The sequence below is a fragment of the Tenrec ecaudatus genome, chromosome 13 (assembly GCF_050624435.1).
Source record: "Tenrec ecaudatus isolate mTenEca1 chromosome 13, mTenEca1.hap1, whole genome shotgun sequence".
Taxonomy (NCBI): Eukaryota; Metazoa; Chordata; class Mammalia; order Afrosoricida; family Tenrecidae; genus Tenrec; species Tenrec ecaudatus.
The window spans coordinates 41128030-41155328 of record NC_134542.1 but is presented as its reverse complement, the minus strand read 5'-3'; the positions used below and the strand labels follow the sequence as shown (position 1 = coordinate 41155328).

General features: G+C 44.7%; 1 protein-coding gene across 2 annotated transcripts in view; it reads left to right on the top strand.

The window, feature by feature from the left end:
* PLCL1 (phospholipase C like 1 (inactive)) overlaps positions 1-27299 on the top strand; it is a 362562-nt gene that overhangs the window by 312046 nt on the left and 23217 nt on the right. The window contains exon 6 of one of the 2 annotated variants that reach the window (XM_075529727.1): positions 13787-13846. The exons of the other annotated variant lie outside the window; for it this stretch is intronic. Within the exon in view, the coding sequence (XP_075385842.1) occupies positions 13787-13831 (45 nt within the window). The 3' untranslated portion in view covers positions 13832-13846. Of the gene's footprint in view, positions 1-13786; positions 13847-27299 lie in introns of those variants that run through there. 2 annotated transcript variants of the gene reach the window in all.

Below are 27299 nucleotides of genomic sequence, written 5' to 3'. Positions count from 1 at the left end.
TTAGAGGAGATTTGCTTCGTGTCCGTAGACTCACTTTCTAAGAGGGAGTCTCACCTAAGGTGGGTTTGAAAACTGCCTTTTACGACATAAACAGAAAGAAGAAAAATTGATATCAAATAGGTTTCAGTCTGTGGTGTTTTTTTTTTTTCATTCCCTCTTAGGTGTTACACAGAGCCCTGGCAGTGCAGTGGGTTATGTGATCAATCCCCCTGATATCCTGTGGGAGAAAGATGAGACTGTCTGTAGGGATTTGCAGTCTCAGGAGCCCTCAGAGCAGGTCGACGCTGGCCTGCAGGGTGCCTATGAGTCAGAATCAACTTGATGGCAGCGGATTATTTGGGTTTTACAGATAGAAGCCATTCTTCTGAACTTGTTGCTCAAGGGAGACAAAGCTGAGAAACAACTGTGTAATTTCCTCATTCTGAACCCAAATCAGAAGAAGCCGTGGTGGTGTCATGGTCAATGTGCTTGGCTGCTCGTCAAAAGGTGGGCAGTGGTGACTCAACAGTGGGCGAAAAGCCCTTCCGATCGGCTGTGATAGAGATGATAGTCTAGGGAACTCTGAGGAAGTTCTGCTCTGTGCTGACATGCAGCAATACCCCAAATCAATGTGAAGTCAGCGTGCTTCTTTGAATATGTACATATGTATGCTGTGTGTGTGTGCACATGCAGGGGCATTGGTGGTTCAGGGGTAGAACACTTGCTTAGAAAATCAATCACTGAAAGCCTTTTGGGCACCTGATCTAATTGGCGAGCAGCACCCGGGAGGCATTACCACTGCACAAGGGTCATCAGGAGTCCAGGCCTGACTCAGTGGCAGCTGACAACAGCCACCTACTCACATGCATATCCATTGTCACATAAAAACCAATCTAGGGTCGGACAAAGAGGGACGTTCATTTGAAAGGACCGTTGCAGGAAAGGGGTGGGAATATTGCAGTGTGGAGAGAGGGACTATTGTACTAGGGAGAACATTCCTACCATAAGCTCGACCAGCACCTCAAACATCAACCAGAAGAGACTTTTCTCTTATGGAGAAGTGCAGAAAGGGGTCACATGTAGGGGAGTGTGTGGCCTGGTGGTGCAGTTGATCAGGGAGCGTCATTCCTTGTGGTCGGTTGATTCTCAGGATGGCCCTTTGAGGCAGGTTTGTGAACTGGCTCAGGCTGATTGTGGGTCACAGTTCAAGGGCCTGGCAGTAGGAGGCAAGCTTAACTGAAGTTTGCCCACGCTAAGGTAGCAAGCGTCTTGTCCTGATTGGGCAATGGGTACACATAGTTTTGCTTTATGAGGCACAGAGGGATTTGGGGTTACGCCTCGCCTCTAAGGGATAAAGAAGGGCGGTCACTGGCTCTCACCTAAATCAAGTGTGGAATGCCGCTGCTTTGCCGAAAGCTGTAATCGGGAGCACCAAAGGATGAAGGAACTTCTGCCAGGTAATGTTTTTTTGTGAAGCACAGAGCTTAGGTAAAGTTTAAAATGGTCGACAAATAGGTAAACATACAAAAAGGCTTCCAAAAGTTTGGGGGAAATGGCATTAAGAGAGAATAGAATTTTCCCACAAACTTCCCCCCCCCCCAACCGTTTTATTGACATACCATACCATACATTTCACTAGTTCAGTCATATTCAAAAAGAGTTGTACAATCATCCTCATAATCAATTTTAGGACATTTCTTCTTTCTTCTATTCATTGTTATTCACCCCCATTTCCTCCCAACCTCACGGCCATGCCTCTAGGAAGCTATCCATCCAGTTGCTGTCTCTGTAGAATTACCTATCCTGAATTTCATATACTGTGAAGCTTACAAAATCAACCCCAAACACACAAAATAGCAATCCAACAGCACTGACAGAATAAAACAGATAACAACCTCAATAGAAAAGAAAGCAGAAAACCTTAAAAACTGGAACAAGTTCTACATTGGATTAAAAGGGAGGTCACATGACAAGGTGTTCATTTTAACCTAACTACATCTGCAGTCACCCCACCCCCACCCCCAACCCCCCAAAGCACTCTGATAACAAGGCTGTTCCCTTCCCTTGTCTGGGGTCAGAGGATTCACTGGCAGCTTAATCCACATGGAGGCACTGCAAACAGAGTTTGGACTTTCACTGTCACGACTATACCCTTCTGCAAAACTGGGTATTTAGATTTGAGGCTCTAATGTTTCCTCCTCCTTCTTTGGATTTTATTATTTACAATCCTTGGGCCACACGGGTTGGTGTGTTCCTTCTGTGTGGACTTAGCTGACACCTCACTTAGGTGGCAGCTCGTTTTAAGACAAGCCTTCAAGACCTAGGCACTATTCTTTCTGCACAGTTCAAGCACAGTGGGAGTCAAATTATTTGCTTTGTCCTGCTTCAGCCCCATGATTGAGTGTGCCATCTTTTTTGCTTTGGTTTGTTTTAAATCATTTTATTGGGGGCTCGTACAATTCTTATCACAATCCATACATCCATCCATTGTGTCAAGCACATCTGTACATTTGTTGCCATCATCATTCTCAAAACGTTTTCTTTCTATTTAGCCCTTGATATCAGCTCCTCATTTTCCCCCTCCTTTATGAACCCTTAATAATTTATAAATTATTATTTTGTCATATCTTACACTGTCCTGTGTCTCCCTTCACCCACTTTTCTGTTGTCCATCCCCCAGCGAGGAGGTTATATGTAGATCTTTGTAATTGGTTTCCCCTTTCTACCCCACCTTCCCTCTACTCTCCTGGTATCGCCACTCTCACCACTGGTCCTGACGGGATCGTCTGTCCTGGATTCCCCGTGTTTCCAGTTCCTGTCTGTACTACCTTACAAATCTGGCTAGACCAGAGGATGTACATTGGTACCATCTCTTTTTTCAACCACACTTTGATATCATACCCATCTCTTCAGTGATCTCTTTATTAGGGTAAGTGTTGAGCAGGGCCATGATATAAGAACTGATTGTTCTCACATTAGGGCTACAATTATGTGTGAGCCAAAATCCATTCCCACATACATAGTTTATACGTGTCCTTGCTTCACTTTAGAGAGACGAGACCATTATTAATTTATTGGAGAACATTATAAATCCCCCCTATGGGGCATAAGGTAATTCTACTGATTACCATTAACTTAGCCAATGGTATAGAATTTAAAACACTGTTGAAAAAAAGGGACGCATTTATGTACAGGGCAGTTTTCCAGACCTAAAACAAATGGATTTTTGATTTGTACCGATTAAAAAGGTAGGTGATTGGATGATATTTGCACTAACAATGAAGGCTGGAGACAGGGCAAAATCTTCAATAACACTCATTCACAAAGGCAGCACTATGCCTGCTGGACTAAGACATGCCATCGCAGATTCGAGGAATGGAAATACCTGTACTCCTTTGGCCTTCAGGCTAAAAGGTCCTAGTGAGAGCATAAGCAGAGTCTCTCCCAGGGTTATGGATGTGGAAACTCTTGCTCAGAGGGTACCCAATAGATGGCAGCTCAAGACTGCCACATAGTCACTATTTTACATTCTCCCACAAGCTTCTTGAAGCCCCCTCTCATATAAAATACTATCTTTTTTATATGAGAGTATTTTTATGTTTATTTATACACACACACACACACACACTGTACATCATTGCTAACTACCTTTGAGTTGGGAGAAAGACAGGGCTTGTTTCTACCCCTGTAAAGAATTGCGGTCTTGGAAACCCCAGGGACAGGTCTACCCTGTCCTATAAGGCCGCTATGTGTTAGAATTGACTCGATGGCAATGAGTTTGGTTTGGGTTTGGCCCTTGAGTTAGCCGCTAGCACATAGCAACCCCAGCATAGCCGGGCTCAAGTAACTGCTTTGTCCTGCCCCGGCCCAGGAGTGGGTGCAAATGGACTTGTTGCGATCCAGAGGGTGTTCTTCCTAGTTTATCTTAGTCCGGATATTGTTGAAGCCTGTCTGTAATCACAGCAATACAAAAGCCTCCATTGCTAGATTGCGAGGCATCAAAACAAAACTCTAAAGTCACTGCCATGGCCTCAGTGCTCACTCTTGGCGACCTGCTGTGCGTTTTCAAGACTGTAACTTTATGGGAGTAGAAAGCCCCATCTTTCTCCTGCAGAGCTTCTGGTGGCTTCCGAACTGCCGACCATGTGGATCACAGCCCAAGTAACCACTACACCACCAGGGCCAGGAACCCAATGCTGGTCTCCCTTATCCCAAACTCGAACTCACTGCCATCACCCTGATTCCAATTTCCAGTGACCCAGTAGGACAAGGGTAGAACTGCCGCTGTGAGTTTTTGAGGCAGCTCATCTTTGTGGAAGTAGAAAATCTCACCTTGTTTTTGCCTGGAGTGCCTGGTAGTTTCAAACTACTGACCTTACAGTTAGCAGCCCAACCTGTAATCCACTAAGCTACCGGGACTCTTTCTGCCTCCCTCACAGAGGGGAAGAAAGCATTCTACCACACGACTATCACACTTCCACAAAAAGCATACATACACGTGACAGAACATGTAGCGACGTAATATATGTATATGTAGTAATATTGGGATTAGGAATAATAAAATTTGATGTTGCTAATTTAAAGCCATATTGAAAGAATCAAAATAAAATCTGCCTCAGTCCAGAAGCAACTGTTTTCCAATTAAACAGACTTCTTTTGTTTCAAGTAGCTCCATTGTCCCCAATTATGTATCACATATAAGATTATCTAGTCAGAGACCAATGCTGAGAAGTATTCACCCTTATTTCTACTTCTAGTCAACCTGTATTATTTCTCACTTGCCACATATTGTCATTTTAAGCATTTGTAGTCAGTGATGGTACCCCTTCATAAAAACAGAATAACTAGGAAGTAAGTTTTGCCTTTAAGTAAAAATGTTTGGTTTTATGAAAAGATTATAGATACTTAGCAATCCCCTTAGCTCTTAAAAAAAGGCTAGAATTTTATAAAAATAACTTACACATGATTGTTTAGAAATATTTTTTTAGTTAGGCAAGAAACATTTATCATTAACATCATCACATTAATGTTTGGGAACAGGTTAACTTCTGAAAATAAAAAGTTCCCTATCACACAAGTAGAATTTGGAACTCAGTCTTAGATTTTTGCATTACCAGATGATTAAATAAAGGGGCTATCAAATTACTGGGCAGAAACTGGATTTCCAGGGACAAAGTGGAGTATTGGTTCCTTCCTAGCTACAGAGAATCTTTCAGTAGGTAGCGAAAACTAGTAGCTCCTTGTGGTTTGGTTTGTAAGTCAGCCAGGACAGAGCTATGCATTCTAAAAATAGCCAACCTCTTTGAGTGTTTATTTAAAAGATACTCTTCTCAATGGACTTTAAAGACCATTGTACTTAGGGATGGAAAGTTCTCCAGCTGATTTACACTGTATTCCAGGATAAAAAGATGACACTCCAGACGAAGTCCTTAATCAGAAAGAATATTCTGCATCTCTTTGCTGCCTGCTTCTCAGCAGCGGCGGGGATAGCTTGGGTTTGTTGGTCCTGTTGATGGAGAATATCAAAGCAGTGCCTGATCAGTGAAGACACGGCCAGTTTCTGAACAGCGAGCTCGCCTCCCACGGTAAAGATGCAATCAGAGCTGCATTTCTCAACTCCATTAAAATATGTATTCTAATTGCCTTCGGTAAGGATTCTCAATCTGCCTTCCAGGAATTTTTGTTTCTCCAGATTGAACCTGTTCTCTCTCCCTCTCCTTTTCCTCCCCTTCCTCTCCCCTTCTGCTCCTTCTATCAGCCCCCCCTTCCCCTCGTTCTTCAAAAGCGAAAAAGAGAAGGAAAAGTTAATGTGTCAAGTTACTCGTAGTCTCCGATGGCACATTTGGAATCAGCAGTGTATTCCTCTGGACTGCTTGGATCAGTACAGATGGACTAGATGATGGAGGAGCTTACACCTGCAAAGCTGCTCAGGTCTTGCTGTTGTTCTCACTGTGGGCTGCGCCCCACTTCCTCATTCCTTTCCAACCAGGTGCTTCTCTGCACGGCTTGCTCATGTGGCAGGATAGACATTCTCGTTTGCGGTGGGTTAAATATCAGCTAAGAAACATATGTCTAAGGCTGCTAAATATGAAGCTGTCATGTAAATGGCTTCTTTTAGAAAGAGTATGTTTGAATAATGACTATGTTCTAATAATTCTGAGTAAAAGATTCTTAGCATGTTATAATATGCAACCAGGGAGGAAAAAGATGGGCAACTTCCTTCTTGTTATCTTGTTTCTATGGTACATTTCAGCCTGGGAGAGGAACATGTCATTGAAGGGGGGAAATTATATATATAATGAATTATTTCAGAACTTACAATTGAGTGGGGTTAAAATAGGATTGATATATGTGTGTATATATACACACATATCTATACACATGTATACATGCATACAATAGATTCATATAAATATACACACATATAGTATGTGCTTTAATGCAGTCCTCTGGACTTCCTATTAAGCACTCCTACTTCATTATCACTGAATGTAAGCTCGGTAATAATTCATGTACATATCAGAATAATAATGATTGATGATGATGATGGTAAAATGACATCTTCCTTTGAGTCTTTGGGAATCAGAAACTATTTTCAATCATCTTCATGGAAAAAAGATAGATGTATTTAAACACTATAATAATTGCGTATACTGCCATGATAGAAATTACACTTAGGGATTTCCCCCAAAATACCACAGTTGTATCCCCCAGTTCAACCCTTTTCTGCCATCTCGGTCTCCCTTCACCCTGTGGATCCCTGGGGCAGTGTGCTTTTGTCCGGAGATTCCCCTTTGGGCAGAGCGAGAGAGGGCAGGGGGGCGGTGCTTGCCGCTGTCCTTGTTCTTTAGAGAACTGCTCCTGAGAAGGTCACTGCCTGGGACTTGTCAAGCAAGGACTCTCAGGACAAGTTCCCGCAGGAGCCTCTGAACTGCAGCTGGCCTTGACTATGATTTTCTTGGAACTTTATGAATTTCCTTGATGTTAAACATTGAGACCACCAAAATTTGCTTCCTTGCGATTTTGACATCTTCCACCAGTGCAATTTCTCTTTTGCAAAGCAAGGTTTTACAGCTTCATCTCTGAATTAGGCAACATGGCCATAATTTCAAGGTATCCTGGTGGTGTAGTGGGCTGTGAAGTTGACTTCAGGTCAACTCTTTGAAACCACGAGCTTCTCTATGGGAGAAAGGGGAAGCTTTCTGCTTCTGTAAAAGTTTACAGCCTCAGAAACCCACAGGGGCAATTCTATTCTGCCCTGTAGGGTCACTGTGGGTCAGAATCGAGCTGATGATAGTGAGTTTGATTTGATTTGGGTTAAAGGGTTACAGTTTTAAGGGGAGCTGCTCTCAAGGAGCAGTTGGTAGTTTTGAACTGTTGACCTTGTAATTACCAACCCAAGATATAACCACTACACCACCAGGGCTCCATGGGGTGCCATTCACGTGGGACCTATGTGAACGGTGTCCTCTAGAATTGTCCAATAGCTGCCACATCTAAGCATTTTTCTGTTGCAAACCTCTGCCTGCCGTGAAGCTTTTGGGATCGACGTTGGCAATTATGTTACTTTAAATTGTGATGATTTTCTGGTATGATGACTGTCCATGCTGTTGTCTACATTGAGGAGCAGTATATAATAATTTCAAAGGGATCCATGCTTATTGGTATGTCTCCTTGTGACTCTATCATTTACTTATTTATATATTGAAGCTCAACAAACTAAAATATCTTATTGATGAGTGTGTTTCATCGTGCCTGAGGGGAATTTCAAGTGTATCTTTGCTAGATTTTCATTAACATCCATTGATTTTGACAACCAAGTGTAGTTGATTCTGTTTGTGTAACTCCGGATGGAAGAAATGGGAGGCAATGGAAAATATCCAATCCTCTTTTCACATCTGCTAGAACCTTCTTATGAGAATAAATGTAATCAACTTTACAATCTTCAACAAAAATGCTCCAGCTGAGTTTAATACAATTAAATAAGCAAACAAGACTTGTTAACCCACATAAGTTCGAGTGAGAGGAATGATTTGATGATTAACTATTAGGTATAAGATGAAATTCCAAGTTCTTGGCTTGGGTGGAGTCCTGTGTGATGGAGTCTGTACCTTCTCATGTCGTAGACGCCAAATCCCACACTTTTTGCAGTTCCTGGATTTTATTGGGCAGGGGCAGGATCCCAGGCTTCCTCACACACGCTGTTCCTGTTGATTGCAATCCTTGTTCCCATTCTGGTCACCTGACCAGCTCCTTTGTAATTTTACCTTTAGTTTAACCTGTTAGTTACCTTTTGTCCTGTTACTTGTTCCTTTTAATGGTAGCTTTCCCTGCTCTTTCTTCTTCATGCCCTGTCCCTCTCAGTTCTCATGAGAAACAAACTATCTTCTTCATTCTACAACAAAACAAAACAGAAAATTCACTCAATTCTGACTCATAGTGAGTCTATAGGACAGGATAGTTTTCCTAGATTGTAACTCTTTATGGGAGTAGAAAGCCCCATCTTCCACAGAGTGGATCTGCTGGTTTTGAAATGCTGATCTTGTGAATCGCAGCCTAACACTTAACCACTAGTCCACCTGCACCGGGCTCCTTAGCACCACATTGGTAGCTTGTGCCCTGACTCACGACATGCTAACGGCTCAGTATCATGCCTCACTTACCAGAGCTAGTTCCCTCCTGCGCGGAGACTGTGCCTAAGCACACCACTGAGCTTCAGAGGTGAAAAAAATGAGGAGTACAGAAACCGGGCGATTGTTCAAGATAACACTACTAATTAATAAGTCGCAGAGCTAGGCACAAACCCTACAGCCTATTCTTAGCACTAATGTTACCATCGGATGCCTGTGTCCCACTTAGGAAGCTGGGTGTTTCTGCAGTTCTCAGCAGCTTGCTTTCCTCATGGGGTTGACAGGTAGTCCTCCCCTGCTTCTGCTGGGGAGTTGCATTTTCCCGGGGCTACTCTTCTGCACAGTTTCATCGTTTCCTAGCGGGGGATTCATTCTCTCCTCGCAGAACACAGACGGCCTTCCACGTGAACTAGACTGGTCATTCGGTTTTAATTTTGCTCTCAGGCGGCCCAAAGCTTACCGTCTCTTTGTTCCAATTCCACTGCCAGACAACTGATGCCTACTCTCAAGAGTGATTTTGTAGAGTTTTACGCAATTTCAAATCACTGCTCAACAGTTCATTGCGGTTCATGCAATGTGTGATCTGTGTGCACATGCATGCAGAGACACACACACCGAGGATGCGTTACACACAACTTTTGATTGCTTTATTTTGCATTTTATGATTCTAGGGCCCAACTTACCTTAATAAGAGTTTTGCAGTAGAAGCTGCCACAGGATGTGGTTTTTGGTGCCGTCCAGCCGGTCCCCCCTCACGGCCCCCTAAGTTAGATAGAAAGGAGCACTTCTGGTCCTGTACCATCCTCAGACTCAGTCTTACGTTTGAGTCCGTCACTGCAGTGATTCTATTGATCCAGCTTGTTTGGGGGTCTTTCTCTCCTTAGCTGTCCCTCTCCTTTACCAAGCATGCTGTCCTTCTCAGGGACTGGGCTTCCTGATAGCATGCCCAAAGCCTTGTCATCCTCGCCTCCCAGGAGCATGCTGGCTGTACTTCTTCCGAAGCAGGTGTGTTTGTTCTTTCAGCGTCCGTGGTACTTTCCATATTCTTGCCAGCACTGCAATCCAAATCCGTCCATTCTTCTCGAGCCTTCTCTGTTCAATGTTTAACTTTCACAAACCTGTGAGGTGATTGAAAACCCTGTGGCCTGTGTCAGACACCCCTTCATCCTCAAAGTGACACACTTCTTGAATTGAATTATATGAATAAAAGTTTAGAAAACACCATTACAAAGTGCAGTGAAACGAATGAGTACGGCAGCCAAGATGGAAACACAGACATTCTGGATATAGTGTCAGTGTCTCCAGTGTGACAAGGAATTTACCACCTACTATCTGGCTAGTTTATATATAATTCTTGAAAAAGCACATTAGCATTGGCTAGCTGTACTTTATAATAGTAATTAAAGTCCTAAGTGCACAAATACACCAATGCAGAGAGGGGGGCTTCAGAGGAGCAGAGATGGCTTTGTTGTTCAGAGTATAATAAGCAGACTGTCCCCCAATTTAAGGAGCCCGATGGTACCGGGCTGTGATCCACAGGGCATTCCATGGGAACCACCAGCCTCACTGCACGAGAACAATGAGACTTTGTACTCCGCAAAGACAGTTGCTATGCGTCGGCATCGAGTGGATGGCAGTGAATGCGTGAGATCCCCCAAATCAAGCGTAGGCTTCCCGCACAGTGAGAGGCAATAAGGAACTGCTTGGAGAAGATGGTAACCCTGGAAGAGAAGTGACCTTGGGAAACAAGTCTGGGTCACTTTGGAGCTGTTCTTTCAATGCATGTCACTGGTGTTCTTGTTCCTGTTCCCTCAGAACCCGAGGCACACATTTTGCAGTGACACTGCTCATTACCACATCTGTTAAAATTCGTTGAAACCAAGCTCCAAGGTAGTCCAGATCACTTCCTCATCTCTTCGATGGTCTGTTACTGGTCTTTGAGCACAAGTGCGTGAATTTTGCTGACATTTTCACTCGTGTAGGAAGTTGACAGTTGTTCAGACAAGGTTTGCCATCAATTGACATTTCACCTTTTTTGAAGCAAGAAAACCACTCGTGCACTTGAGGTTTTCCTATAGTGCTTTCCTCGTAAGTGTGCTCAGTATCTCAACAGTTTCTGCAACGTTTTTCTGGAGCAGGAAACAAAATTTCACAACGGCACACTATTCTTTTAATTCAGCCATCACAAAAAACAAGGTTCGAGTGAAACTACGTTTGGGGGGGGGGATTTTCACTGTGACCTGAGAGAACCTTCCCAGGTGATGCCACCGGGTGCACTACCTCACAGTGAGTTGCTCAATGCTCGCCTAGCTGGAACAATACATACTACAGAAGCTCCGTGCCGCAGAGTTTCTTTCTCTCTTTCTTTCTTTCTTATTTCCTTTCTTTCTTTGTGTGTGTTGTTTTCTATTTTGGGGGGTGGGGGTAACATCAGTACTCCACTGGCTCCTGCCTTCCCTCACATATTCCCATTTTCCTCCACTGGCTTCCACCTAAGGAGTCCTGGGTGTGCATTGGGTTGTCAAGTGATTAATTCAAAATCACCAGCTGCTCTACGGGAGAAAGCTCCGGCTTTCTGTTCCCTTACATAAATACCTACTCAGAGATCCATTGGGACAGTTCTACTCTGTCCTATAGTGTACCTGCGAGTCAGCGTTGACTCCATGGCAGTGAATTCTGGTTTGCCTCCCCTAGATGTACTGGTTATTACTCCACTGAGTCCTTCTATGTATAGAACAGGTAATAATATGCGTGTTGTTATCCTATCTGACCTTGAAATTGCTAGCAATCGCATAGCCACTCCTTTATTTTCTCCAGAAGACTCTCCTTAAAAAGAACCCAAGTAAAAGGGGAAGTTATTGATAGTAAAAGGACGAGCTAGTATTTGGGTGGGTTGACTATCCCATGCTTGCTTAAGGGCTTGACAAAGTCAGAGAATGATGTATTTTTCATTGGGTGGCCTGAGTCCTGGGAAATACTGGGTCAAGGTGAAAGTGTACGGAATGATACTTAGTTTGTTCTTTTATTCAACAAACATTCTAGAGCCGTTTTGGGCAAAGGTCAGTGCTAGCTGCTGGGACACAACTGTGAGCATTTGCAATGCAGCCACTGGGAGTTTGTTTTTGTGTGAGATCCAGATGCCCAAACTGCAACCACTAGTAGCTAGTTAATCGTAAGTGTGACAAGTGCCGGGCCAAGAAAGAGGCTAGGGAGAGCCGAAATAATCACACACCATTCACCCTTACTGCTGAACGTTGGCGCTGCTTCTTAGCTTATGCACGCTATCCAACATGGAATGTGCTAGTCAGGAGAGTCTGTTTAAGTTTAAATTAACCAAATGTAAATAAACCTATGTATTCCATTCACGATGGACTGCACAAGTATTTCCATCACTGCAGGAGGTTTATTCGAAGAGCACTGTTCAGAATTGTCGTGGGAGAGAGGCTGTAAGGAGGTACAGTCTTAGAAGCCCACAGTTCTAGCCTGCTCTGTAGGGTCACATGAGTCAGAATTGACTTGCTGGTAGTGACTGTTATCCAGAATTGTAAAGTCAAAGAAAGGCTCCCTAGATGGTGAATGCAGAGCCCTGGGCTCTGCGGGATAAGCAGTGAGCTGCTAACCACAAGGTTGGCACTTCAAATCCACTAACTGTTCCCCAAGAGAAAGAGGAGGTTGTCTGCAACCCCGGAATTTTATTATCAAAGAAACCCTACATATGGTCATTATGAGTCAGAATCAGTTTGATGGCAATGGATCGCATTAACTGTGAAAGCCTTAGAAAATATAAATACAAATGCGCATGGAAATCATCTCCTTCTGGCTGCAGGTCACAATGCACATTCCTTTGTCTGGAATCCAAAATGAGAAATGGGACTTGATTTTAAACTAGAGGCAATTGACCTTTTCTCTTTGTATTATGGATAGTGAGGTTTTATATTCTGTGAGTGCTCATTTTTGCTTTTAGGAGCAATCTGTCTATAGTAACTCGGGTTCTAAAAATATATTTGCTTTCATTTAAAGAAGTCCAATTATATAAAATAAGCATCATATGGCTGGTAGAGGCGAGGAGTATTGGAGACTACTATTTTATAATAGTACCAGAGGACTTCAAAAAGTTTGTGGGGAAAAATCCTTTATCTTTCAATTCCCTTTTCCCAGGAACCTTGTGAGCAGCGTTTTGACTCTGCCCAGCAGAGACAATTAATCTCCATGGTGGTAAGGCCACTCCCCTCCCCCTGCTTCCTTTTTTTGTTCAAGTACAAGCCAAAAAAAAAAAAAAAAAGCAAAGAAAATACTATATGGTTAGAGAAGAAGGAAATCAGTGTGATGATTTAAGACCCCTGAGGTCGACATTAATTCAAGGTTTTATTAAAATATGCAACCTGAAGCTGAGGATGAAGACATAATCATTTTTCATGTGGGAGCTATGCTTTTGCAGCCACACCTAAAGGTCACCTTTTGAAGGGAGCTGTGACAGCCACCGGGATCCATTGATTTCGCTCTGGTACAGGGACATCCTCTGGCAGGCGTCCGCCTGACTGTCAGAGACAACAAATAGGGAAAATTGGGAAGAAAATAACAGTCAGTTGAATCCTGTTAGTAGACTGGTTAGAATGCTTCAGTGTGTGTTTCTTTGTTTTAAATACACATGATTGCTGATTTTTGCTTAATTTTAAAGCTGTGTACCATGAATTCAATTGTGTCCACCTACCTCCCCATGCCCCCATAAACGTTTACTCTGCTACACCACGTGTAGTAGTTGCTAGCTATGTAATAATGCTATTTGGCAGTTATGTAATGTTGTGATCATCCCTCATGATATGATCTGATAAAATTATCCTTCATTGGTGATTTCTTGTAAACCCTAATTTCTATGTGTCAATGGGGAATAATTAGGATTAGAAATGTTGGTGGTGTTAAGGAGGTCTGATTGTGGTGGGATGTGATATCCTAACCCAGGGCACAACCCTGACTGCTCTAAAAAGAATGTCCACAGTATGTGGCCGGCATCACCTCTTATTCTAAAAGAGATTCCAGGAGAGCGAAGAAAGCAGAGAGAGGAACCTCGTACCACCAAGATTGAAGAGCAAGGGGTAGAGTGTCCTTTGGACGTGGGGTCCCTGTGACGAGACTCTCCTAGACTCGAGGAAGGATTGATTTTACGTCTCTCCTTCCAGGAGTGCTGGCCCACCCGTGATAAAAAGGCCTTTTCCTGGAACTGATAAGGAGATGGAACCTTCTAGAGCTCTAGAAGGTAAAGCAGAATATAACGAGATGTGCAGAGATCTTCAGTTAGAAAACCAGAAATGAAGAATATGTTCAGCATATCTTAAATTGAAAGAACTCAATTAAAAGAACCTCAAACCTTTAGTTGCAATATTGAAAGGTTCTGTGGGCAAAATATTGAACTATACCAAAAGCATCAAAAGACTATGGAAAGATTATACAGAGTCGCTGTACCTAAAAGAACTACTCTATATTTGACCATATCTAGGAGTAGCATGTGAGCAAGAACCAATGGTACCGAAGGAAGAAATCCAAGTTACACTGACGGTATCAGCCCAAAACAATGATCCAGACATTGAATACCAATAGAAGTGTTTCAATAAGCTGATGAATCTCTAGAAATATTTATCTACGACCAGAACTTTGGAAGACAGCTGTCTGACCAACTGACTGGAAGAGATTCCTGTTTGTATTCATTCCAAAGAAAGGTAGCCTAACAGAATGCACAAGTTATAGAACAATTATCATGAATATCACATGCAAGTAAAATTTTGCTGAAGATCATCCAACAACGGTTGCAGCAGTGCACTGAGAGGGAGCTGCCAGAAACTCAAGCCAGATTCAGAAGGAGTGGAACTAGGGATGTCAGATCAATCTTGGTTGAAAGCCAAGACTATCAGAAATATTTTTACTTGACTTTTATTGACCATACCAAGGTGTTTGACTGTGTGGATCAAACCTAAAGTATAGATAGCCTTGAGAAGAATGGGAATTCCAGAACACTTGATTGTGATCACGTAGCAGCTGTATATGGATCCAGAGGCAGTTGTGGGAACAAGGGAATGCTGCAAAGTTTAAAATCAACAAAGTTGTACATCAGGGTTGTATCTTCTCATCATACTTATTCAATCTATTTTGAACAAAAAGTGGGAGAAGTTAGATTAGATGAAGAAGCATGCAGCATCAGGGTTGGAGGATCTGTGAAATGCAGATGACAACATCTCAATTGCTGAAAGTGAGAACCGGTAGCACTTGCCGATGAAGCTCAAGGACGGCAGCACTCAGTGTGGATTACAAGGTAATGTAAAGAAGACCAATCTTCTCACAACTGGACCAACAAGTAACATGATAAATGGAGAAACGATTGAAGTTGTCAGGGATTTCATCTAGCTTGCATCCACAATAGTGCTCCTGGAAGCAGTAGTTAAGAGCTCAAGTGACACATTGCATGGGGTCAATCTGCTGCATAAGACCTCTGTAGCGCATTGAGAAGCACGGATGTTACTTTGAGGATTAAGGTGTGCCTGACCCAAGCCATTGTATTTTCAATGGCCTTATATGCATGTGAAATTTGGAAATTGAATGGGAAGACTGAGAAAGAACCGATGCGTTTGGGTTCTGGTGCTGGTGAAGAGTATCAAAATTGCCATGTGCTACCAAAAAGGCCGACAAGTCTATTTTGGACAAAGTATAGACAGAATGCTCCTTAGCCGCAAGGATGACAAAACTTTGTTTCATGTACTTCAGACTTCTTGTCAGGAGAGACCAGTCGCTAGGAAAGGACATCATGCTGGGTAAGGTAGAAGATATTTTGATAGAGGAAGTCCCTTGACAAGACGGATTGACACAGTGATTGCAACAAAGCACTCAAACAGAGCAAGGTGACGATGGCCCAGGACCGGCCCTTTACTTCCTGTGAGTTGGAACGGGCTGGACGGCACCCAACAACAGAGCTGGTGCCTTGAATGTAGATGCCGAGTCTCCTAAGTTGTGAGCGAATGTGTTTCTATGTGTTAGAGACATCTCCTTGGTACGACAGCTCTAGATAACGAAGACACACACAGCAAGCATGACAGGTGGATACCCAAACCTTGAAAGACCAACATTTGCTTTAGAACAGCCGTTCTCACCCTGTGAGTCACAACCCCTTTGGGGGTTGAACCACCCTTTTGCAGGGGTCAACCCGATTCATAACAGTAGCAAAATTAGTTATGAAGTAGCAACGAAATCATTTTATGGTTGGGGGTCATCACAACATGAGGAACTGTATTAAAAGGTTGCTGCCTTAGGAAGGTTGAGAACCACTGCTTTAGAAGAATACAGCTTCTTAAGACAACAGGTAACAATGGTTAAAATTCCATCTGTTCTTGTTATTGATGTTATTGCTGGTGGCGTTGTTTGTTGTGATTCTGCCTCGCAGTGGCCCCACGTGTGCTAGGCAGAATGCCACCGGGCTTTGAAGGTTATGACCTTTGAACACTATCATCCACGGTTTGAGCTCCTAACGATTTGGCTAATGGTGGCACAATGGTTTAGTACTTGCCTGCTAACTGAAAGGTTGGCAGTTCGAACTCACCCAGTACCTCTGGGAGAAAGACCTAGTGGGAAATATTATAGCTTAAAAAGTCATTAGGGACAGTTCTACTCTGTCACCTGGAGTCAGGCAAAACAGACTCTATGACACCTCACAGCAACCACAACAGTAGAGCCTGTAACTCTATCACTCAAACCAAAACAGCACACTCGACTGCCATCATGGCAATGCCAACTGAGAGAGAACCTATGCAACAGGGTAGACCTGCCCTTGTGGGATTCTGAGGTGTAAACGCCTCAGGAGTAGATAGCCCCGTTTTTCTCCTAAGAAGCGGCTGGTGGTTTTGAACTGAGGACCCAAGGATTCAATGTGATCAGGTTGTCTGTGCATCAAGTCAATTCTGCTTCATCGTGAGCCTAGATGACAGCATAGAACTGTCTCTTCAGTTCCCTTGGCTCTATCTAGTCTTTGTGGGAGCAGATTGTCAGAGCCTGTCTGCACCCTGGGCCCCTGGAGGTTCCACTGCTCAGCACCTAACTGCTGCATCACCAGGGCTCCTTCTTGTTCTTGGGTGCCCTTGAGTCAGCTCTCACGTAAGCAGCTCTGGATATGACTGAACCCAAACACTGTCAGTTCTGTGCCTGCCTCACAAGCCTTGCCATGACGGCACCCATGCTTGCTGCCATACATTCATCCATTCAGTCGAGTGTCTTCTCCGCTGTCATCTGACCAAGCATGGGGTCCTTCTCCGGGGACTGATCCTGTTTGGTAACCCGTCTGAAGAACGTCAGGAGAAGTCTCACCTGTCCTCATTTCTAAGGAGCATTCCAGGTGTACTTCTGCAGACACAGATTTGTTCTTTGGTGGTGGTGGTGGTTCATGGGAGAGCCAATGTGCTTCGCTAGCACCCTAGTTCAAATGCACCAGCTCTTCTTCTGCCTTCTTTAGCCACCGCCCAGCTTTGACATTTATAAGAGGTGCTGGACAGTCCGAGGCTCGGGCCGGTGCACCTTAGTCATCAGGGTGCCATCTTTGCTTTGGAACACTTCCAAGAGATCGTATACTGCACATTTTCCCGGTGCCCCATCATCTTACCTCTCTCTCTTCATTTGTGAGGTCCTCCTAGGAAGCTCACGTTTAGAGAGTGACACGCTGTCTCTGTCTTGCAGTAGTTTCTCCTTTAGCTGTTTGCTCGCGGTCTGAATGCCTCTGCAGTTCTCCAAATACCCAGAATGCATTCCTGCCTCTGGCCAACTTCTTGGGGTGATGGGACCCAACCTGACCCTCTCTGTACACTAGGACTGCGTGAATGATTACAAACCTGCCCTGTCCCATAAGAACACCTGATTGTTTCTCAGGTAATATTGCTCAGCAGGTGAGTTCTTGGGCTTTTCCCCTCTTCTTTAACCTTTTCAGAAACCAAGAAAAGATGGCAAGAGAAAGTGGTAAAAGGACCTGCTGCCCATGGCCTGAAACTGCAGGGATTTGCCAAAACTGCCGAGTGGCGGAGACACCTCGGTCACAGCGCTTACCTCGCTCTCACTTGGATGGCAAGCCTGACTTGCTGACACTCACTTTGCACGGGGGACAAGTTAGAAATGAGAGGGCGCTTTGCCAAGCAGGTTTGCACACGAGGGAGGCTGGGCTCCACTAGTAATATGAGCGTGCACGCACATGAATAGTGTATACTATTGCCCCTTTGTGCACAAATAGTGATCAGACTAGGAGCATTGGTGGGTGCCCTTGTTGCTAACTGACATCAGCAGTTGCTCCCTGACAGATGCCAGCCTGGAAATGCCCGGGGGCCGTCCTACGCTGCATTATGGGTCACCAGGCGCTGGAATCAACCTGACTGCACTCATAGCACAGTGGCTGTTTGGTTCTTCTCTGTCTCGCCATTCTTCCATCACCGTTATTTCTGGGATAATACCCCCCCCCCAGCCCTTCTGTCTCCTTCATTTCTGATATGCGCGCCTGTGTTTCGTACAGAATGGTGGGTGTAGGCAGCAAGGTGTCTTTGGGATGAAACTCTCCAATTGCCCTTCAACTCACATATCTCTTTTCTGGAGAATATTCAAGAACACCTTAAGATAACGCTTTGAATGAGCTAAATCATGATAATAACTCCTATTAGAGGGAAAATAAATCTTTGTCTTATTATTCTAAGTTACTTAAACCTGAGAACTTCAAATTCCTTTAGATTTCATTGTACCTGTTAACATTTTCCAAACAGTATAAAAACATTTCAAAAAGCATAAATATATTTCATTCCACAGAAAAGGAATATAGATGATTTATTCTTTTAAAAATTATATGAAGCAAATTTTATTGGACAGTTTTAAAGTCATCATTGTTTCTTCTTTGTTTGGGTTGTGAGAGCAAGTTGCTAGATACTTTTGTATGCCTTTGAAAAAGCATGGCTGGAATTCTAGACTCTGCAGATATTTTCTGAGGAGGTGTGGCGAGGGTTCCCTTTAATTCAAATGCTCACAAGTACAGGTTGGCAAGACACTATTACTTTGTATGATTTGAGTAGTTTTCAGATCTTAAGTACTTTGTGCATTGCATTTAGGATGAGCTGGGTGTAAATGTTCATAGAAGCCGAGTAACAAACCCAAACTGCAGGAGGCCTTTTCTTTTAAAAAATACTTTTATTGGGGCTCTTACATCTCTTACAATCCATACATTCATCCAGTGTGTCAAGCACATTTGCACATATGCCGTCATCATTTTCCCACTTCAGCCCCTGGTATCATTTCCCTCCCATTTTCCTTCCCCTCCCGTCCCTGCCCTCCCTCTCTCACAAACCCTTGATAAGTTATAGATTATTATTTCCATATCGTACATCGTCTTCCGTCGTCCCTCACCCACTTTTCCGTTATCCGTCCCCCTGGGAGGTTTTCTAATCACTGGAGCGCAAGCTTTTTGTGGACAGATGTTCCCTACTTACGCCCAAAGCAGGGGAGCCACCTGGTGGACAATATGAGAAGTGTTCATTACCTGGAGGTAGTCTTTAAACAGAAGATATCCCTGCCATTGGGTCAATGCTGACTTCTGGGGACCCCCTGTGGGTTTCTGAGACTGTTTCAGGGAGCAGAAAGCCCAGTCTTCCAAACTCTTTGCCCTGGAGTTGATATTGACTCACAATTACCCCACCAGGCAGAGTGCCATTGGGTGTGTTCCTTACGGAAGTTGATTGCCACATCTGCCCCTTGCAGGGAAAGTGGCTGGTGGGTTTGAACCGCTGATCTTTCAGTCAGCTGCCATGTATAGCCAACGGGCTCCAGGGCTCCCACCTAATTTCCCCATGAAATCCCTGCTTGTTTCACTTGTGAGTCTGGGCAGATTTATTTAAATATTTAATTGAAATGTACTGCGTGTCTGCTTGCCAAATAGCTTTCCCGCATGACACAAATAAAACGCTTTCACACAAACAAGTCATGGTTGGAGAAGAACCGTAGGATTTATGGAAACTCAAGGCAGAAGAATAATATATCATAGGAGTAGACGCTCCCGTAGTTATTTCACGTCGTCCACGGTCATTTTTCTTTTACAATTCCAAGTTCAAGTAATTTTTTACACACACATGCATGCACACAAATATAGATATAAGTACAACTTTTATAAAATATTTCCGCCACCTCTGGCTACTCTCCTCTATTGCCTCCACTGCCAGGTATCTTCACAAGGTTGTTTATTCTTGTGGTCTCCTCTTCCTTACCTCCCGCTCATGCCTGAGCGAACTCTAATCTGTTTTCTTTCTCCAACACTCCATTAAACCGCTCTCACCAAGGTCACCACTAACGACCTTGTCACAAAAATCTTCTGGACGCTTTTCAGTTTTTATCTTACTTGACAACTTGGGAACATTAGCCTAGGCGAGCCACACCCTCTTGCAGGTCAGCTCTGGATTTCTGGGACGCCACTGTCTCTTGTGCACCCCCCGCCCCTCCCTTCCCCGGGGTTCTCTTCTGTTGCATGTTGTGTTTCCCAACGCTTCTTATTCCATCCTTTCTCCTTGGGCCATGCTCCTGGGTAAGCACTGCTCCTAAGAATTGTTTTATGGTTCTATTATGCTCTGTTGGCATAGTGGTTTTGAGTTGCACCGCTAACTGCAAAGTCAGCAGTTCAAATCCACCAGCCACTCCAAGGCAGAAAGGGCTTTCTGCTCTTATAAACAGTTACAGTCTCAGAAACTCACGGGGCAGTTCTACCCTGTTCTATAGGGTCGATCTGAGTCAGCACTGACGCATGGCAGTGAGTTTGGTTTTGTGTTTTGTTTTTATGCTCTCAAATCTCAAACATTTATCTTTGACCAGAGCACCATTTCCAATGGACACAGAGTTGATTCCCACTCATGATGGTCCCACGGACAGCACTGTAGAACTGTGTGCCACAGGGTTTTCAGGGAGGGATTTTCCAGAAGGCAACCATCAACATTGCTTTTGGATGGACTCTGCTTCCAGTGTTTTGGTGAGCCACGGAGGAGCTTCCCCTTTGATATCCATCCCAATGATTCCTCTTCCTTACTCACTGCACCGCCACACACCGGGTGTTCAGTGACACCACATCTGGAGGTCGCCCAGCCACAGCGAGTTCACCACGTGTCAAATGCATATGCACCCCCCTCTCCTGCTGGCTTCCAGCTGCACTGCTGGTCACCCTACCTGAATGGAGGACATCATTTAATTATCCAAGCCCAAATCCTGGGAGTTATCCTTGATCCATTCCTATTTCCAACCCTGCACCTTTAATCAATTACAAAGTATTGTTGGGCCCCAAACCATATGAATCAAAGTCATTGCCATCAAGTCAATGTCAACTCATCGCCACTGTATAGGTTGGGTTGGAAGAGCCCCTGCGAGTTTCTGAGACTGCAACTCTTTATGGGAATAGAAAAACCAGTCTTTTGCCTGTGAAGCAACTGGTGGTTTCCAACAGCTGATGCTGCAGACTTTGTACTTAGCAGCCCAATGTATAACCACCAGGCCACCAGGGCTGTTCAATGTTGGACCAACCTCCTAAATATCTCCCTAAGAGATCTCCATTCCCACAGGGTATTGAATTTACCACAGGCAGCAGAGAAATAGCCTTTTCCTTCCCCAAATACCCTGGGCTCCCCATCCATAGCCCTGTGGTTGGACTGGTCATTCTCCCAGCTTAAAACACTTCAAAGACTCTCCATTGTTCCCCTTGCAAACTTCTTAACTCCCCTGCCAAGAAAGGTATTTGTGACTTGCCTTCTTTGTTTGCCTCCTTCCTTCCCAGCCTACCCTTCTGTGTTAGTCCGGGTGGACTAAAGAAACAAATTCATGGACACTCATATATGTATAAGAAAGAGCTTTATATACAAGAGCAATTGAATATTAAGAAAACATCCCAGCCCAGTCCAGATCAAGTCCATAAGTCCTAAATTAGCCCACATGTCTGCTACCAATCTATGAATTCCTCTTCAGTCACACAAAACCTGCAATGATGCTGAACGCAGGAAGATCACCGGCTAGTGGGTGGAAAGTCTTACAGATCTAGTGGCTTTGTAAGCATCAACAAGAATGTCTCTCAGGGAGTGCGTCTATGTCCCGCCTCCAGCAAGCTATTTCTCTCCTTAGCACCTCCAAATGAGGTCAAGCTGTGACCTGATTGACAGGCTAAATCCACCCCTTCATCCTTAAGAGTCTCAAATTGACCACAGATTAGGTAACTACCACACCTTCCATGTCTTCCTCATCCACACGCTGCTCCTCCTCGAGCCACTCTCAGGTCACTCCAACTCCTTGGCCTTCCCGTTGTGCTCTGACTCGGAGCTCCTTCTGTTCTCATAGGTGTCCTGTACCCTGCTTCCTGGGGCACCTCCTTGTTGACCCACGGCACCAGGACTGTGCTGCTCTGTTCTCCAGGGGACTTTACCGACAGGGCCCCCGCTCGGCAGGGCGAAGGCCTTTGCCCTGATTCCCACAGTGCCCTGCACTTCTCCTATCATGGCGCTGCCATGGCCCCTCAACTCGGTCCCAGTCATTGTCAGGTGCTCCTCCCTCCTGGTCCCACGCTGCACAGTAGAATGCAATGCTGCTGGGTGCTGTGCCACCCTCATGATGGGTTGCCATCCAGACCATGTGGGCCAGAGGGGCTCCATGCGGATGCTTAGAGGCAGACAGCCAGGCTTTCTTCTCCTAGCCCATCTCTGTCTCACAGCCCTGCTGAAGCCCACTCAGCCTCATGGCTGGCAGAGGGGAGGTGGCTGTCTTTGGACTGCCTTATCTGGGGTTTGAACTCAGGTCTCCTGCATGGAAGGTGGGACTTTGACCACGGAAGCCACCTCTGCGCCTTTCCCACCAGACACTGGGCAGCCTTCCTCACAACAATAGAATGATGGCTTTTAAGAAACCGATTTTAAACAGAAACCCCATGGGTAAGGACAGAATCTTAATACAGAGGAAGTGTTTGTTTGTTTGTTTGTTTGTTTGTTTTCTGAACAACAAAACCAAATCCATGACTGGGGAGTTGATTCTGCCTCACGGCAGCCCCATGTGTTCAATAGAATTTTCAGTGGTTGATATTTTGGCGAGTGGATTACCAGGCCTTTCTTCCAAGTCTCCTCCTGGGTGGACTCTCTCCTCTAATCTTTCGGTGACCAGCCAAGCACAGGTACCTCCTAGGGACTTCCAGGGCTGCTGTAACAAAGGAAAGCTGTATTGGGGTTTATAAAATGTAATTTATTGCTTCACGCTTCAGGAGTTTAGGTTTCCAAGTTCAGGTGGTGGGAGGGCCACGTTTTTTCTCTGAAGGGTCAGGGTGAGATCTTTTTGTTGTTATTGGTTGTTGTTATTGCTGTTAGGTGCTGTCCAGTCGAGTTACGCTCAAAGAGGAAACACTGCCGGGTCCTGTACCGCCCTCACCGTTGTTCTTAGCTCTGAGCCCATGTTGCAGCCACTGTGTCCATCCATCTTGATGCTTTCTCTCTGCCCCTTCACTACCAAGGATGATGTCTTTCTCCAAGAACTAGTCTCTCCTGGCAATATGTCCAAAGTACATGAGACCAAGTCTCACCATCCTTGCTTCTAAGGAGCATTCTGGCAGGACTCCTTCCAAGACAGATTGGTTGTTCTTTGGTATTCCATGAGAATTCTATGTTCTTCGCCAGCACATTAATTCAAATGCATTGATTTTTTTTCAGTCTTCCCTATTCAATGTCAAATTTTCACAATTGAAAACGCCGTGGCTTGAGTCAGGCGTGTACCTTAGGCCTCAAGACACATCCTTGCTTTTCAGCACTTTGAACGAGTCTTCTGCAGCATTCACCCAATGTAATGAATCACTTTTGACTGCTGCTGCCACGATCTTTGATTATGGATCCAAGCAGAGTGAAATCCTTGACAATTTCAAGTTTTCTTCATTTATCATGATGTTACTTATTGGTCCAGTTCTGAGGACTCTGGTCTTCTTGACATTGAGTTGTAATGTATACAGAAGGCTGCAATTCTTGATCTTCATCAGCAAGTAATTCAAGTCCTCACTTTCAGTAAGCATGTTTGTGTCATCTGCATATTGCAGTTTTTATTAAGTCTTTCCCCAATCTTCTTCTTTGTATAATCCAGCTTCTCTGCTGATCTGCTCAGCATACAGATTGAATAAGTATGGGGAGAGGATTCCTCGAACTTGTAGCTGTGGCGATCTCTGCCTCCATCCTCACAGGGCCCCCTGCCCTCTCTGTGTTTCTCTGCCTCTGCTCGTTCAAGCTCAAGGTGAAAGAAGACCTTAACGGTCCACTTGTTTAACCTTTTCAAGGCTCAGTTATGTTCTTCTTTGAATTTTTTGTTGTTTCTACATGTTCTCATTTATGGAAGGCATGCATGCAGAAGCGAGGAGCATTCCTGAAATTTTTGTTCCAACATATGAACGTTGACAGCTTTTATGTAGAGAAGCTATGCTCCTCTGGGCTCGATGGGTAGGGTTATTTGGAACACCTATGTCGCTCTTGACTCTGGGGTAGAACTACATGAAACACACTTGTCCCGCTGGACTCTCGGGGTAAAATTATGTGGGGTACATTTGTCCCTGTGGACTCTGCACTGCTTTAATCTAGGACGCCTGACAAGGTGGTATTTGTGTGACATGAATCATCACAAGTAAAGTAACTTCTGAATCCTGCACAGGAATAAACTTACGAGGCTTATTTCTTGGTCAAATAGCCCGAGACTGCACTTTCACGAAACCACCCCTCCAGGACGTATTGCCCCCTAAACACCCTGTGAAGACAGTCTTCGTCGCATCCATTTCTTCCACTGCGGGTACCCAGGTGCCCCTGGGTGACCTCTGCCCTGCAAACCCCAGAGGAGGAGAGTGTAGGTGTGTGCTATGTGTCCTGCAGGCCGTGAAAGTGTTAAGAGCAAAGAGAAAGACAGTTTGCAGACCTTCCGAGATTTCCCAAGGTCACTCAGGCAGCTCACAATTAAGTAATGTGTCTTCTCTCTGCAGATCACAGCCAGCCTCCAGTCGTCCGCCTACTCACTGGGGCCGGCATTCTCCACAAGACAGGTAGAAAGCTTAGCGGGGCCAGAGCCTGGTGAAACTGCTTTCCTTGGTTATCGCCCAATCGGATGGCTTGATTAGAAACTGTAAAAGGCCTGTCGTTTTTCATTTAAAACATGGTTTTTCTTTTTCTTGCCCGAGTTTGAGGGAACAGAAATGCAGTCAGCCTTGGCTAGGTCAGAATATATGCACCAGTCTCAGCAGGAAACAAGTCTCCTGGGAAGTAGAGGGTCCCCTGCCTTACTCTCTGGCTCAGAGATCATTCACAATCTAACCCGGCTCCAGGGGCCCGGTTATCTTTTCCTCTCTGTCGGGAGCAGGGATTTGTGGACGTTCCCTTCAGGGCTCTGGCCTTAGGGCCTCTCTGCTGCTTCCTGCTCTTTCCTCTCTGCTGGTCTAGCACTTGTTGCTCTTGGCAACTGGTTAAGCCTCTTTGAATTAGCCAGTTCATATCTCCGAGGGGGTTCATCTGATTGGTTTGGCTAATTATCTAATGATTGTCATTACTGCTTGGCACCAAGCTACCACCTAGGTCGTTGGCCTGCTATTGACTGGCCACTCTTGGGTCCTTTCTGGGCATTTGCCTGACCAGTAGAGGTAACGGTGATGGCTCTTGCAGTATGGAGCTCAAGTTCACACAGGGGCCAATTTCTTCAGCAGATTGGCACTGTGTTGGGTAAACGTTGGGCTATTATCCTCAAGGTTTGCAGTTCAATTCCACCAGCTGCTCAGTGAGAGAAAGATGAAGTTATCTGCCCCCATCAAGATTGACAGTGGAAACCCTATGTGGTGGGGCTATGACCGAATCGAGTCCATGGCAGTGAGGGGTGGACAAGGATTGGGTAGAGATGGAAGGAGGCCTCATGGGGCAGTGATTAAGCTGGGCTGCTAACTGAAAGGTCTGTGGTTCAAAACCACAGCCAGCCTTCTGGAGGACGATGTAAAGATTTGACTTGAGGTTTGGGGTTTTAGGGAACACAGATAGTTACATGAAAGGCTTGTCCAAAAAATTTCTGGATTTTGTACATGAGGACAATTTAAACTCCTTCAGGGGAAAAACATTTTCTTTTTTTGGTTTGGCCCACATCGTGTAGGCCTAAATGTGAGCCAGTTAATGAAAGATCGCGGAATTGAATGGAGACGTGCCCTCCCGCAAGGTCCTGTCCATCTAACCTTTATCTCCATCTATTCTGGGCAAAGTTGGACTGTGTGGGCCTGGAAAGGGAGAGCATCCTGGAAGTGTCAGGAGGACACCCACGGGATTTGATGGGTTTGGGGAATGTGGGGTGATGTTTTCCAGGCACACGTATTTATAAAATTGATTTAAAAATACAGAATGTAAAACTGATGGTATTTGACATTTAGGAGAAATGTTTTGACAAGAGTGTGCGATGATTTAATAGTTCCCTAAAGTCAGCAGGAGTAAGCTGTGGAGACGTATGTCTTTCAGGCAAGTGGTCTTTACTGCTGTGAACTTGTCGGCTCTCCTCTTGTATGTCTCCATCACACATGATGCTCTCACGCACACGTCACAGACCTGGATCTTCACGCTCGAAGGTGCTAGTAATGTGCAAATCCTGGTGACCTGTATTGAAAAAAAGGGGGGTTACAAGAGATGTGTTTGGGGTGCTTGGGGGACACTTAAAAGCTCTAGTATATCAGCAGAATTGCATAATGTGTACTAGTTTCATTGTGTTATGGTTTTGTGTAGAATCGGCTGTTTTCACAATATGCATCACGAGATGTCTGGGGGTGACCTGAGCATAGATAGATAGATAGATAGATAGATAGATAGATAGATAGATAGATAGATAGATGTGAATGGTAGATTGATGGAATGAGCTACAGGAAGAGGTAGATACTATTCTTTGAACTTTGATGGTAAGCTTGGGGAATAAACAACAAAAACACCGTATTTTCCCCAAAGAAGGGAAAGGCGCTGCTAGTCATTTCATGTCTGTGGTGGTGTGAGCGACTTAATTTTAAGATCTGAAGGCTGAGCACACTTCAGATGAGAGTCCTGATGGGGAGCAGGGTCACCTGGTGTTTAACTAAATGTTTCTGGCCAGGTTTGGGGCCCGGAAGTGATTACGTCATTCAGGACCACTCTCCCCTGGAGCCATTGTGGAGGAAGCCCCATTGGCTGCATTCTCAATTCAGAGACTACTAAGGAGTGAGAAGCTTTGTTGATAAGCTTCCTTGAATGGTTCATTAGACAGAGGTTGAAGGTCAGTTGGCTATGCCCTTGGCATAGTCTTGTGAAGGACGACTTAGCCACTCAAATGGACAGAGAAAATGCGGTGACCCAGCCCTGTATGCACCAGGATGCCTCCAGAAAGGTGACAATGCCAACCTATTTAAAAGCATTTTGAACTTGTTGCAGGTAATAAAGAACGAATGTCCTTGCTAAAAGGGCCAGTCTAGACCAGATACAATTATACTGTCGCAGGCATGTCATTCACGAAGGACGCAGGTGAATGGTGCTCCTAGAGCTGTGAGCTGTGCAATGGTGTCACAGCCACTTGCACGCAGAAAGTGTGCAGGCTGCTGGGATTCTTGGTGACACAGAGGTTAAGTCACTTGGCTGAAAGTCAGCGTCTGGGACCCATCAGTCATGCCGC